The sequence below is a fragment of the Xiphophorus couchianus genome, chromosome 24, assembly GCF_001444195.1.
Source record: "Xiphophorus couchianus chromosome 24, X_couchianus-1.0, whole genome shotgun sequence".
NCBI classification, from domain to species: Eukaryota; Metazoa; Chordata; class Actinopteri; order Cyprinodontiformes; family Poeciliidae; genus Xiphophorus; species Xiphophorus couchianus.
The window spans coordinates 19,666,478-19,681,240 of NC_040251.1; the positions used below are offsets into that span (position 1 = coordinate 19,666,478).

Here is a 14,763-nt window from a genome sequence, read left to right on the forward strand (position 1 = left end):
ACAGGAACCAGGAACCTGAGTGAGTCGGAGACGGCGTTGAAAAACCCGGAGGGTTTGTGGGCTGGACGCCGAGGCGGGGTGTGTGTGTGTGTGTGTGTGTGTGTGTGTGTGTGTGTGTGTGTGTGTGTGTGTGTGTTAAAACTTGCTGCCTCAGAATGTTGTAATGTATCGTCTCTCAGATCTTCCAGCTCTGAAGTTTGGTTTTGACGCCTCGGCTGCTGCTGACCACCAAGACCAGCGGCGTTCAGAAAGACAGGAAGCGGAAATCTGCTTGCTGAGACCATGCAACACTTTCACACGTTGCTTCAATGAGCAACGGCTCTTCATCTACAGGGTGGAGTCGTCCAGAACCCTGCAGCGGTACCTGCAGTCCTGCGAGGTTCATCACTCTGATGGGTTCATTGCTCCTCTTCTTAACTTCTGGGTTGATTCCTGCAAACAGCTGATTTCAGATCACTGAGAATAATCAGAGGAAGCTTTCAGGAAAACACAGAACCACAGATCTATGATCAGGTCCGGTTCTGATCCTACTGATATCTCCACTGCAACCGTCATACAGAAACACAGAAATCTGAGGCTGAACAATCATTATTTTGACTGGTTTTAGTGAGACAACAGGAAACAGAGCAGCAGAGCCTCAGTTCACACTTTGACCATAAACTCAACATTTATGAGAAAAACATCAGATGGAGGTGAAGTGAAGCAAAAAACCCAAAACCAAACATGCAGCTAAACACAGGAGACACTTTAAATGAAACTTTGAACCACAGAAACAAAAACACTTTATAAACCATCAGGTGAAAAGTTTGAGTTACCTTCAGGTTTTCTGCAGAGGCGCCGAGTCAGCAGAAAACCAACAAGATAAATAAACCCAGAGAGGAGAGAGGAAGAGGAGGAGGAGTAGAGGATGAAGGAGGAGTGGAGGATGAAAGAGGAGTGGAGGATGAAAGAGGAGTGGAGGATGAAAGAGGAGTGGAGGATGAAGGAGGAGTGGAGGATGAAGGAGGAGTGGAGGATGAAAGAGGAGTGGAGGAGAGTCTCTCTGAAATGAATCAAAGGTAATAATTTATTTCTTGTCTCCTGATGAAGGTTGAAGCAGACAGAGAAGCTGCTGACCTCTGACCTTTGACAGAGATCCTGCTGGATGGAGACTCTCCATGACCTTTGACATTACATTTATAGAGGCCTTCATCAGTGCTGGAAACATGGAGGAGGGTCATGTGACCTGATGGTCCATCACCAATGAAGGAGCCATCTTTATAGAAAGCAGCTGGGAGGTTGTGGGTTGGATTCTTTGCTCTGCAGCTCAGAGTGACGTCATCTTGTTTCTTTGTGTCGCAGTGACGGCAGCCATCTTGTTTCTTTGTGTCGCAGTGACGGCAGCCATCTTGTTTCTTTGTGTCGCAGTGACGGCAGCCATCTTGTTTCTTTGTGTCACAGTGACGGCAGCCATCTTGTTTCTTTGTGTCACAGTGACGGCAGCCATCTTGTTTCTTTGTGTCACAGTGACGGCAGCCATCTTCAATCAATCAATCAATCAAATGTTATTTGTATAGCACATTTCAGCAGCAAGACATTTCAAAGTGCTTTACATCATATCAAACACAGAATCACAATGCAATATAGAATCAATAATCAAAACACAGCATTAAGTCAAGTTCCATCAATAAATTTGTAATTGATTACGTTTCAAATACAATCCTAAACAGGTGGGTTTTTAGTCTAGATTTAAAAGAAGTCAGTGTTTCAGCTGTTTTACAGTTTTCTGGAAGTTTGTTCCAAATTTGTGGTGCATAGATGCTGAAAGCTGCTTTTCCTCGTTTGGTTCTGGTTCTGGGGATGCAGAGCAGAACCAGAACCAGAACCTGAGAGGTCTGGAAGGTTGATACAACAACAGCAGATCTTTAATGTATTGTGGTGCTAAGCTGTTCAGTGATTTATAAACTAACAACAGTATTTTAAAGTCTATCGGCAGCCATCTTGTTTCTTTGTGTCGCAGTGACGGCTGCCATCTTGTTTCTTTGTGTAGCAGTGACGGCTGCCATCTTGTTTCTTTGTGTCGCAGTGACGGCAGCCATCTTGTTTCTTTTTGTCGCAGTGACGGCTGCCATCTTGTTTCTCTGTGTAGCAGTGACGGCAGCCATCTTGTTTCTTTGTGTCGCAGTGACGGCAGCCATCTTGTTTCTTTTTGTCGCAGTGACGGCAGCCATCTTGTTTCTTTGTGTCGCAGTGACGGCTGCCATCTTGTTTCTTTGTGTCGCAGTGACGGCTGCCATCTTGTTTCTTTGTGTCGCAGTGACGGCTGCCATCTTGTTTCTCTGTGTAGCAGTGACGGCAGCCATCTTGTTTCTTTGTGTCGCAGTGACGGCAGCCATCTTGTTTCTTTTTGTCGCAGTGACGGCAGCCATCTTGTTTCTTTGTGTCGCAGTGACGGCTGCCATCTTGTTTCTTTGTGTCGCAGTGACGGCAGCCATCTTGTTTCTTTGTGTCGCAGTGACGGCAGCCATCTTGTTTCTTTGTGTCGCAGTGACGGCAGCCATCTTGTCAAAAGGCCACACTCAGCATGTGGGGACGGCTGCTGGGAGAATCCCGTTGAGGTTTAGTAGTTCTTGGATCCATCGCTGCTCTGTGGCATCATGACGCTGAAATTCCCTCTTTCTGATTTCAGCAGGTTTTTCTCGTCATTAACATTCATTTGATTCAGGAGGTTTTTTTAGCAGGAATGAACCCAAACACAGAAGGAAAGAGAGACTAAAGGAGGTTTTGGTTATTGTTTGCTACATGCAGGCAGCGGCGGCCATCTTTATCTGACTTTAGACTAAATCACTTGCATGTCTTTGTCTTGAAGTTTGCTGCTGTCTGACCTACAGGCCCAGTTTTCCCCTCTAACCTGCTGGAAGCCATCATGAAATCTCCAGGTTATTCCAGCTCTCTGCTCCTCAGGCTCCTCCAGTATAAAAGCAGAAACTAAAGAAACATTTTTAACGTTTTCAGATGGTTTTTCAGACAAAACTGTCTGCAAAATGTCCTTTAGTAGGTTTGACCTCAGCCTGTGTGTATGATCTACTGATGGAGAGTTTAATATGTCAAATGTTGTGAAAGGAGGATTTATATTTGATCTATTTGGATCCTTCAGGTTAAAAATATTTCAATAAGTGAAAAATGGTTACTGCTCAGATCTTGGCAAACAACACAGTTTGTTTCAGTGGAAATGTTAATATTATTTCTCCAGAATGTCTTTAATCATATCATTAAACAATCAGGATTGTCTCTGCAGCTCTTCAGTCTGAAGGTTTAGTGCATGGAAAAACTCCCAAACATCCAAAACTACAACAAACTACAACACTTCACTGAAAACAACAAATCAAAAACTTAGAGATTTCCAGGCGTTTGGTTGTAAAACAGAACAAAATTTCCAACACGCTGAGACAAAGACATGAAATGGGAACAGAGTTTATCACTGTAATGAAAATAAAAGATTAAAATAAAAAATATAAACATTTGTTAAATTGTTAAATATGTTTCCACAAGTTTTTTCCAGTATTTATTCTCCTCCAGGTGTTGATTCACATAAATCCATTTTTTAATTTAACTGACTAAAGTTTGGACAGTAGAAAATAAAAACACCTCAGTGGTGGAAATGATATGATGTCTATGGCCACCAGGTGGCGCCATCATCCCTGTTAGATGAAGAAGGATGAAGCAAACATTCATTAAACTGTTGTTGATTTTAACTCTGGAGAGAATTGTGGTCATATATACAGAAACATGTTGCTTTTTATTTCATCTTTAGGTTTTAAAATGCATCAACCATTCAGAGGTCAAAGGCCAGAGTTCAGCCACGACCCCTTCTTCCTGACCCCACATAGCTAAAGGGTTCTGGGCCGGATGTGGCCCCCAGCTGGTACTAACATCTGGTCCTCATGGTGCAATGAACGATGGGCCCCCATGGAGCAGGGCTGGTTTACCAGATGGGGCCCATGTGCCACCAAACTATATATACAGTATATAATTTATGATTTACATATACATATATATATATATATATATATATATATATATACACACACACTGTTGTATATGTATAGACCTTAAAGTCTCCTCCATGCTGGACGCTCAGACTTTCCTTCTTTTCCTCCTTTCGTTTCTCCCTCCGTTGCGATCGGCGGCGTTCTGCAGCCATTTGGTGATTCTCACATCGATCTCCTTGTCAGTCGCCGCTGAGGTGAGCCGATTGCGCCGCACAGCCACTGAAACAAAACAAGATGAATGAATGAATGAAACGTTGGAGCCTGGTCAGAGTCCTTGGCAGTGGGGTCAGGACTGTGAGGCCCAACTGTATTTTGTTTTTGAAAAAGTTCATTGGCATTTCAAGACTTAAACTTGAAGTATTGTTATAAAATCTTCAGTTTTGGTTGATTGTGTGTCAAGTGTTTTTCTTTCTGTACATTATAAAGAAGCGGCTGCAGATGTCTGGTGTTATATAGAAAAGTTATTTCTGTTGTTGGAGGAACGTCAGACTGCAGCCATTAAAGTGTGGATTCTAACATCAGTGGTGTGATTATTGGATTACCATTTTATTGATAATATATTCCAACATATATCCAAACCTAAGACCAGGTAAAGACCAGAGGTGGCAGCATGCAGACTGCTGAGTCGGTAGTTTAATTCCAGACTGAAAACACAAATTGTCCCAGGCCTTCAGCACTAGTTCTAAATAATACTACATAAATAAATAAATAACTGCGATGGCCTGGCGACCAGGGTGACCCCGTCTGTCGCTCGGTGACCCCTGGGTCAACAAGACCCCTCCCAGTCCCACTGGGGACCAGTGGGTAAGATATGGATGGAAATAAACAAATAAAGGAATAAAGAAATAAGAAAGGCTCATATTAGTAATTTATTCATTCCAGTTCTTAGGGACTCAGAGCTGAAATTAAGTGTCTCAGTTTTTATTAATCTTAGTTTTTGTTTCTACCAACTTTATAATTGTCTTATTTTTTTCTTTTTACTAAGCTTAATTTTATTTTCTGTTCTGTCATTAATCTACCTGTGATTGATCTGAATCGATTTGGTCACCTGAAGTTAATATTATATATTAATGTGTTATTTAAATAAACTTTGATTTCACTTATTTAACAATCATTTCCTGTCGTTGGTGGAACTTTTTCAATATCAACTTTGATTCAATCATTTTTTTCTGGCAGTTCTTCTTATTTTTGATCAAAGTTTAAATGTGTAGCACATTCCAGCCTCTAGGTGGCGTCCAAGATGACAGGAGATGAAAACATTACAAAGAAAACACCTTATAGTCAACAACTGGATTTTGATGAGTGCCATCCTAAAAATGTTTCATTTTTTATCTAAATCTAAACAGCTGCTTTTATAGCTACATTTTTAAAAATCAGTGTTTTGGCTGTTTTTCAGTTTTCTGGAAGTTTGTTCCAGATTTGTAGGAGCTGAACGCTGCTTCTGCTCGTTTGGTTCTGGTTCTGGGGATGCAGACCAGAACCAAAACCAGAACCACATCCAGAACCAGAACCAGATCCAGATCCAGAACCAGAACCAGATCCAGAACCAGATCCAGAACCAGAACCAGAACCAGATCCAGATCCAGAACCAGAACCAGATCCAGAACTAGAACCAGAACCAGAACCAGATCCAGATCCAGAACCAGATCCAGAACCAGATCCAGAACCAGAACCAGAACCAGAACCAGAACCAGATCCAGATCCAGATCCAGAACCAGAACCAGATCCAGAACCAGACCCAGATCCAGAACCACATCCAGAACCAGAACCAGATCCAGAACCAGAACCAGATCCAGAACCAGATCCAGAACTAGAACCAGAACCAGAACCAGAACCAGATCCAGATCCAGAACCAGATCCAGAACTAGAACCAGAACCAGAACCAGATCCAGATCCAGATCCAGAACCAGAACCAGAACCAGAACCAGAACCAGATCCAGATCCAGAACCAGAACCAGAACCAGAACCAGACCCAGATCCAGAACCACATCCAGAACCAGAACCAGATCCAGATCCAGAACCAGATCCAGAACCAGATCCAGAACTAGAACCAGAACCAGAACCAGAACCAGATCCAGATCCAGAACCAGATCCAGAACTAGAACCAGAACCAGAACCAGAACCAGATCCAGATCCAGATCCAGAACTAGAACCAGATCCAGAACCAGATCCAGAACCAGAACCAGATCCAGAACCAGATCCAGAACCAGAACCAGAACCAGATCCAGATCCAGATCCAGAACTAGAACCAGATCCAGAACCAGATCCAGAACCATGCTGTTGTCATGAATGACCCTGCCTCCAGGGGGCGCCCTTCAAGAGTAGGAATGTGATAGTTAACCAATTTCAAAATAGCCAACATTGTCTGAAAACAAGAAAAACAGACAACTGAAAATGAGATGCAGCTTATTGAAACAAAATAGTTTTTATTAAAAATACCAACATAAACTGAAAACTGGATTATCTTTACATCAAAGCAGCTCCAGCATCCAACCAAAACTATGAAGACTGTAGTGTTTATTATCTGCTATTGTAGCAGATTATGTTTTTATGTACATGAAAATATTCCAAAATGTTTCCGTCCCAATATTGTATAATAATTCTTTATATATTAAGGAGGCATTGTTCTGGTACCACAGGGCCAGAGGTCTTAAAAAGATGGAGGCTGACATGGCGCTCATGGATGCAATAAATGTGAAATTGTTAAATATAAATTGTTAAACATTTATATGTAACAATTAATGTTAAATATGAAAACTGAAAGCTACAATTTACTGAAAAGATTTGGCCTTTACATTTTTATTGACAAATCAGAAGCATAAACAGATCTGCACAGGAAAAGCATTGGCTTCGTTTGTTACATGTAGACAACTGGACTCCTCACACACAACCTTTTAACACCTTACACACCCCATGACTCCAGAACCAGGAAGGTCCAATCACATAAGAAGAGCCTTAGATTACAAACGGTACTAAAGTAACTCTGGACTCCAGTGAAAACTGAAAGCTCTGCATTTTGGAAAACGTCAAACTCTCTGACTCTGGTGTCTGTTTTTGTTTGTAATAAAATAATCTGTGCTGCAGGTGTAAACATGCTGTTGGTGACTGTCAGTACAAAATCTCATGTCTGGACCACCACTAAATGTTTTTTATACTTTCTGAGGCCAGTTGAACCAAACCTGCAGTGTATGAACAGAAGAGATGAAATCCTTAAAGCTGAACTCACCAGTCACAAGTTTTTTAATTTGAAGATGCTGGAATCCGATCTTCCCGTTCACACCGCGCCAGTTAATCTGCTTGCTGAGTGAGTGTGTGAAGAGCGCTGCCATAATCCTTCCAACACACTCAGTCAGTGATCCTCCACCCTTTAAAGCCAGAGCTGTGATCTGTAAGCAGAACAACATTTCTTCAATAATCTGCCTATTCAATCATGTGTTAATGTATCAAGGAACAATTTATTAGTCCAATAATCTTGGATTGTGATTAGTAAAGAAATAGAAATCTTAGAACTGAACTTTTTCTCAGGTCTGAGTTACTGTAGCTGTTCTTTAGGTCCATATTCAGGCCAGGACTCATTCCTACACTGAGCTTTTATTTATTTCAATAAAATACTGATACTGAATGTCCTGCATTGAAATAAGATCATGAATGTAAGTTATTTATAACCATTTAGTGAAGTGAGCAGGTTCATGTCAGGATAAGTGAGAGTAAAAACGTTTCCAAATAAATGCAGGATGTTAGTTGCTGCTTATTCTAATATTATTTAGTATTTTCCACATATTGTGTTTCTGCTCCAGTGCAGAGGATAAATCTGAGAGCTTATGTTGAGATGCTTTAAGAAAACATCAAACCTGGATTAAAACATGAGTATAGACCTTTTTATGTGTTACATGCAGGTCAACAGGCTCACTACATTTACAATATATTTCCTCCAGTTTTATTCTCATGCTTACCAGATGCTTGTGAAGTTCAGGGTTGTCATGAAGTTCAGCTTCCATCTGTTCAACAGATTGTTGATCGTTTAGAGGGAAAGAGGAAAGTAAGAACTCATCTTCAGATGGAGTTTCTAGTCCTTGGATTGTTTTGTAAATTATTTTAATCTGATCCATCATAACTTCCTGGTTTATTAAAATATTTTTGAGGAGTGCTGTGAAATAAAAGAATATTATCAGTGATTATTTTAACCACAACAACATTATGACTCTAAAACATGACCATAGTAGAACACTTACAGAGATGAAGACGGGAAGAACAACGGAGGATTCCTGGAGACGGTGGAGAGTTATGCTGCGTCACTGGAGATGGTGTAGAAGGGTGGTGGCTCGATGGTGATGGAGCAGAGCTATGGTGGCTCGATGGTGATGGAGCAGAGCTATGATAGCTTGATGGTGATGGAGCAGAGCTACGGTGGTTGAGATGTACAGGATAAGACATTCTTGGTGCTGGTGGTAATGCACCATGTGTGCAAGTAAAGTTATAACTTTATGCATTAATACAATTCAATTAGTTTTTCATTCTGATTTAAAACAGAATAAAATAGAAACAGCTTTTATTGTCCCACAAAGGGACAATTTGGATGCAACAGCAACCTCAGTATAAAGGTTCACACAAGTTCACCCATTTTAATCCTAGGTTAGCATATTAACTGAGAATGAGAAAACCAAACCAGACTAAGTGATAAACTAACTCTAGATTATGCAACAGAACCAAGTCAGAACAAAACTGAACAGATTCTCTAAACATCTTCACAGGGAGAGAAAGTTTTTTCTATTAAAAATGTTTTAAGAAAAATAAAATCAAAATCACAAACACAAAGCATCAGTGATAATTGTGTATTACCAAACATGTAAAAATAAACTGACCTTTTTCTTCTTTTGTGTTTGATTGGAGAATCATCATCTGTTCCAGCGTCGCTGCTTCTCACGGCTGCAGGACGTTTCCACCTTGTCTCATGGTAATCATCTATATTTCATCACAAGAGCAACGATTTCTAACTATTCTGTCATTACTGCTTCACAAGTTACTAAAACGTTTTTACGTTACCCAAACTATTCCATGTGTGAATGAGCAAGTGACCATATAAAGTGAGAGAAACCATTTAAACCAGTGGGGCCCAAATGGGTCCTGGAGGCCCGGCATCCTGCAGGTTCTGGTTCCCTCCCTGCTGGTACCAACAACCTTTCAGCAGGTCAAAGTTCATTTTATGCCTCTAATGATCATCATTGGATCCAGGTGAGTTAAACCAGGGAGAGACTAATTCATCAAAATGTACCTGGAGTGTTGCTTTGATTATTTCATGCATGTTTGAGAAATTATTTCATCTCCTGTGGCAACCATTCAACAAAAACCTTGTGGGACCAATGTGGGACCAATGTGGGACCAATGTGGGACCAGCTCCTCCTTGGAGCTGAAGGTTTTAAGCTTCACTCCTCCCTCGTAACCCCCCACCCACACACACACACACACACACACACACACACACCCACACGCACACACACACACGCACACCCACACACACACACGCACACACACTCAGCTCCTTCAGACTAGCCAGCAGCCATTAGCTGGTGGAATTGAACATCTGCTGAGCTCATTACACAAACTCAGCATAATGCAGGTAAAAGCATTTTAAATGGAGCAATATTATGGTTTTCCTGGCACATAGTGCAGTAATCTATGTTACCTTCAGTAGTTATTAAAATGCTGTACGTGTCAAATATTACCTGAAAGAAATTTGAGTTCACAATGTAACGTCTTTGTCTCTTTAAGAAGCTCCTGCTCTGTCTGTCCCTTCAGCACTTTATCACTAAATCATTAAAACTGTTCTTAGGAGAGTTTCACTGAGAAGTTGCTCTTCTGGGCTCATTTGTTCATTGCTGCTGCCGCTAGTCTGGAGGAACTGGGTGAAGAGCAGCACAGAGGAGGAGCTTTGAGGAAACAGAGACGTTCTTCAACATCCTGTTGCTGCCATGCAAACATGAATGAATGAATCAAGAAAACACTCCAGATGTGTTTCTGATGAGGGAATAACCTTATAACATAAAGGGAAGCTCAAAACAGCTGCTTTTTATAAACCGACCCCCTGATGATTAATTATTGATTAATCGATTCTGACCACTGTATTATTTTATTGTTGAATCAAGTTGAATGTCAACAAATGTTTGGAAAAAAATGAATGAACTTTTGAAACCAGTAATGTGTGTTGATGTGTCACTGGAAACAACACAGACATAAAAGTACTTACTGGATGTGAAGGTCGTTGTGACGCAGCCTGCAGCTGCTGAAGGCCACATGCTTCTTTCCTCAACCCACTTCACTGCAGCCACCTCAACTTCATTTGTTTTTTGGAAAACAATAATGTGGTACATCGCCTACATAGTATACAATTTTAAAAAAGTAATTAACACAAAACAATAAAGAACTTGGTAACCAAGAACAACATGTGAAGAAAACTGAACATTTCTTTTGGAAGCCTGGAGCTCAGCAGCATCTACAGCAGGGCTGGTTAGATGATACCTACAATCTGACCTTTAAACCTGCTGCAAGTTCATTTCTCTCCCTGGTGGAGGAAACTTTAATCTCCTGCAGAGACCAGCAAGAAATCATCTGATCCAAAACTCATACATGTAGGATGCCAGTTCCTGACCTACTGACCATCACTTCATGAAGTACAGGGACAACAAACTATTTTTATATTCAGTCAGATGTTTTTTTAGATGTTTCTCAATGACTAAATATTTACCATTGATGGCCAGCTGAGAAACTTTTTAAACTCTCAGCTCTCTGGACTCAAACGGGTTTGTAAAGAACGCTGTCTTACATTTACGTTCCCTCCCTGCAGCATGCTCAATTCCTCAAACAAAAAAATTTCAACAAGAACCACTTCATCTTTAATCTAATGCAGAAATCTCTGTTTGTAGTTTTGGTGATGAAACCAAAACTACTTTAAACTGTTTTTCATCTCCTGTTGAAAGCGACTCTGGTCCATCAAGGTTCAAATCAGTTTAGAACCTCCTCCACAAAAAGCTCCAGACGTACAAGCAGACAAAGGCACCATACCGACTCCTATCGACGATACACACACTAACATACAGCTGCCAGACAGAAAATCCTGTAAAACCTTGTGACTTCAGAATAAATAAACTCTTCCGATGAGGAAGAAGCAACGGCGACAGTTTGTGGAGTAAGTGAGAAAAAAATGATACAAAAACGTTGGTGGGTAAAAAAGTTCTAATGGGGCAAACAAAGGATCTGAGACACTATGAAGAGTGGAGGTGCTGTTCTGTCTTTCTCTTGGAAATGATTGTTACTGCGTACAAATTGTTCTCTGTTCTGAAGCTTCATTAAGCTATAAACTCACATATATAGTAGCAGTTCTCCAACTTTTTCTTTCATCTCAGATATTCACCTTATTTCCAGTTGCGTCATGACTGTCCTGAATGCTACCTGCTACCTGAATGCTACCTGCTACCTGAATGCTACCTGCTACCTGCTACCTGAATGCTACCTGTTACCTGAATGCTACCTGCTACCTGAATGCTACCTGCTACCTGAATGCTACCTGCTACCTGAATGCTACCTGTTACCTGAATGCTACCTGCTACCTGCTACCTGAATGCTACCTGCTACCTGAATGCTACCTGCTACCTGAATGCTACCTGCTACCTGAATGCTACCTGCTACCTGCTACCTGAATGCTACCTGTTACCTGAATGCTACCTGCTACCTGAATGCTACCTGCTACCTGCTACCTGAATGCTACCTGCTACCTGAATGCTACCTGCTACCTGAATGCTACCTGTTACCTGAATGCTACCTGCTACCTGCTACCTGAATGCTACCTGTTACCTGAATGCTACCTGCTACCTGAATGCTACCTGCTACCTGAATGCTACCTGCTACCTGAATGCTACCTGTTACCTGAATGCTACCTGCTACCTGCTACCTGAATGCTACCTGCTACCTGAATGCTACCTGCTACCTGAATGCTACCTGTTACCTGAATGCTACCTGCTACCTGCTACCTGAATGCTACCTGTTACCTGAATGCTACCTGCTACCTGAATGCTACCTGCTACCTGAATGCTACCTGCTACCTGCTACCTGAATGCTACCTGTTACCTGAATGCTACCTGCTACCTGAATGCTACCTGCTACCCAGTGTTGTATAGTAACGAAGTAAAAATACTTCACTACTTTACTTAAGTATATTTTGGAGTACTTCATACTTTCCTGGAGTATGAAAATTTTTGATGACTTTCACTTTTACTTCACTATATTTCCGAACTTAATTGCGTACTTTTACTCCGATACATTTTCAGTGTGTGGTTTAGTTACTCGTTACAAAAAAGCGAGAGAGAGAAACAAAGTGTTTTGATCCACCTACTGATTAGCAAGTAGCAAGCAGGCTACCGAACAAAGTCCGTAGCCTACTAGCCTTGGTTTGTTCATCACCACCAATAGGATGCACCTTCTTCTTCTTCTTTTCTATTATGGCGGATCACAAGCAACTTTAAGGTGCATACCGCCACCTACTGTACATGAGTGTGTAGCAGCATTACTTCACATCTATTAAATTCTATTTTTTAATTTTGTATTCTTAAGATAAATAAACAATGCTTTCCTTAATTTGTGAATATCTGTTATGTTTCCTTCATTTCCTAATATACCTTTAAGATTCCATTCATGCCCCATATTTCTAACTATTCTCTTTAATTCTTCCCTTTCGAGTTCATTTGACTTACAGTTCATCAATATGTGTTCTACATTTTCTTTCTCTCCACATCTCTCACATTTATCATTATTTTTCCTCCCTATTGTATAAAGCATGTCATTTAAGTAGGTATGACCTACTCTTAATCTACTAATTATTATTTCTTCTCTTCTGTTTCTTTCATTAATGCTTCGAATTTGAACTGACTTTTGTACTTCATATAATCTTCTTCCTTTCTTATCTTCATTCCACATTTTTTGCCATTTCTTGATTTCTTTACTTTTAATTAGGATACACCTGTTTCGCTTCTCCCATTAAACACAAAGCAAGTCTCGCAATCAGTAGCAGCCACATGGAAATTCTATCTTACAAAAACTCCCCGTCCAACTTGAAGAAACACATCGAGGTAACTTCTTATGAAATGGTTATAATCCTCCTGTTTCAGTAACTATAGCTTGGTCACTAGACACTACTGTATTGTGAAATCTTGACCATAAATGAACTTTGTTTGGCATTGTTTCAGTTCCATACGTGGTGTATTTAGCTTAGGCCTAATGTTGACTGTAGCAGGCTACCTAGACTCCTCTGTTCAAGGGGGAACAGAAGCCATAGCGATAGCAATTTAGACTAAATGTAACGAATATAGGAAAGGCATGCAAGTTCAAAACCAGGTTTACAGATGCCAATAAGCTGCATTTCCCTCCCAATTCTTTTTTTCTTTTGCATAATGACCAGTTGTGTGCACCACCTACTGACTGTAGCATTGACTGATTCACTGATTTGTGAAGTAGAGTAATCGTAACAGATCTTTTTCTTCATGTTGGCCGCATTTTCTGTACTATTTATTTTTCTCATTTTCAGCACTGACCTTACTTGAAGGGAAAACTTAAGGTTTACAAAAACTTTGTATTTTCTGTCCTGGAGGGTTTACTAAGAAGCTGGTTCAGTTGTAAAGCAGGTTAAGTTAACCTTGTGCTATAGGTAAAGCACCTCATTTTCTTAACTAAATGATGCCTGCAGGTATATCTATTAGCAGGTTTAATTTTGCCTGCACTTGGTTGTGTACATTATTTTAAGTGTATTTGACAAGTTTACCAAAATATAAAAAATGTCATTCAAACTGCATTTGCTTTGTTTTACTTTTCATTACATTACTTGAGTACATCCATTTTTACAGTAATTTCCATACTTAAGTACAAGAAGTTTCAGATACTTTAAGACTTTAACTCAAGTAACATTTCAGTCAGTGACTTGGACTTTTACCAAAGTCATATTTTGGAGAGGTACTTATACTTTTACTTGACTCTGAGATTTCAGTACTTTATACAACACTGCTGCTACCTGAATGCTACCTGCTACCTGAATGCTACCTGCTACCTGAATGCTACCTGCTACCTGCTACCTGAATGCTACCTGCTACCTGCTACCTGAATGCTAGTCTGAACAGACTTAAGGATCACCACATTCATCTTCAGCAGCTTTATTAAAGATACAAATAGGTCCATAGAAAGATAACTTAACAAAATTTTTAAAAAGAATATACATGACAGGTAAATCTCTTAAAGTGCAATAGACATGTAGACCATCAAATAGCCAACATCATATATATATATATATATATATATATATATATATATATATATACTTAATTTTTTTAATGTGTAAAGTATAGACACAAACTTGGGGCAAGTGAAGTAAGTTTACTTCTGCCTGCCTTCTTTTCAAACAAATAGTTATCTAAATATATGTAAAACTATTTCAATTGTGATAAATATTGTCGTATATTTATCTGTTGTGAATTAGGCATTAGCTAAGTATTTTCAACAATATACATTGTAAAATATTTCTAATGGTTATTGGAAATTAATGTCAATACTTACTGGTAGTCGGAAAAAGCTATGTAAACTAAAATGAATAATTTATTTGAGATTAAAAACAAATAAGATGTAAAAAATAATAATAATAATACAGTTTGAGGTCGACGTTCAGCCAAGACCAGAGAGCGACAGTCTCCATAGT

At 40.0% G+C, this 14,763-nt stretch overlaps 1 protein-coding gene across 6 annotated transcripts; it reads right to left on the reverse strand.

The window, feature by feature from the left end:
- Positions 1-1,123: 1,123 nt before the first annotated feature.
- Positions 1,124-14,763, reverse strand: LOC114140614 (uncharacterized). 6 transcript variants are annotated; one of them, XM_028010715.1, is made up of 8 exons: positions 14,625-14,763; positions 10,276-10,402; positions 8,894-8,993; positions 8,264-8,433; positions 7,985-8,178; positions 7,258-7,417; positions 4,091-4,250; positions 1,124-1,354 (listed from the first exon to the last, which is right to left on the reverse strand). In XM_028010715.1, the coding sequence occupies exons 2-7, from the start codon at positions 10,397-10,399 to the stop codon at positions 4,117-4,119; spliced, it is 882 nt and encodes a 293-aa protein (XP_027866516.1). In that variant the 5' UTR covers positions 10,400-10,402; positions 14,625-14,763; the 3' UTR covers positions 1,124-1,354; positions 4,091-4,116. The 6 variants fall into 6 exon arrangements, with proteins under 6 accessions (XP_027866516.1, XP_027866520.1, XP_027866515.1 ...); XM_028010719.1 differs by lacking the exon at positions 14,625-14,763 and adding an exon at positions 12,414-12,477 and having other exon boundaries at positions 8,264-8,403; XM_028010714.1 differs by lacking the exon at positions 14,625-14,763 and adding an exon at positions 12,414-12,477.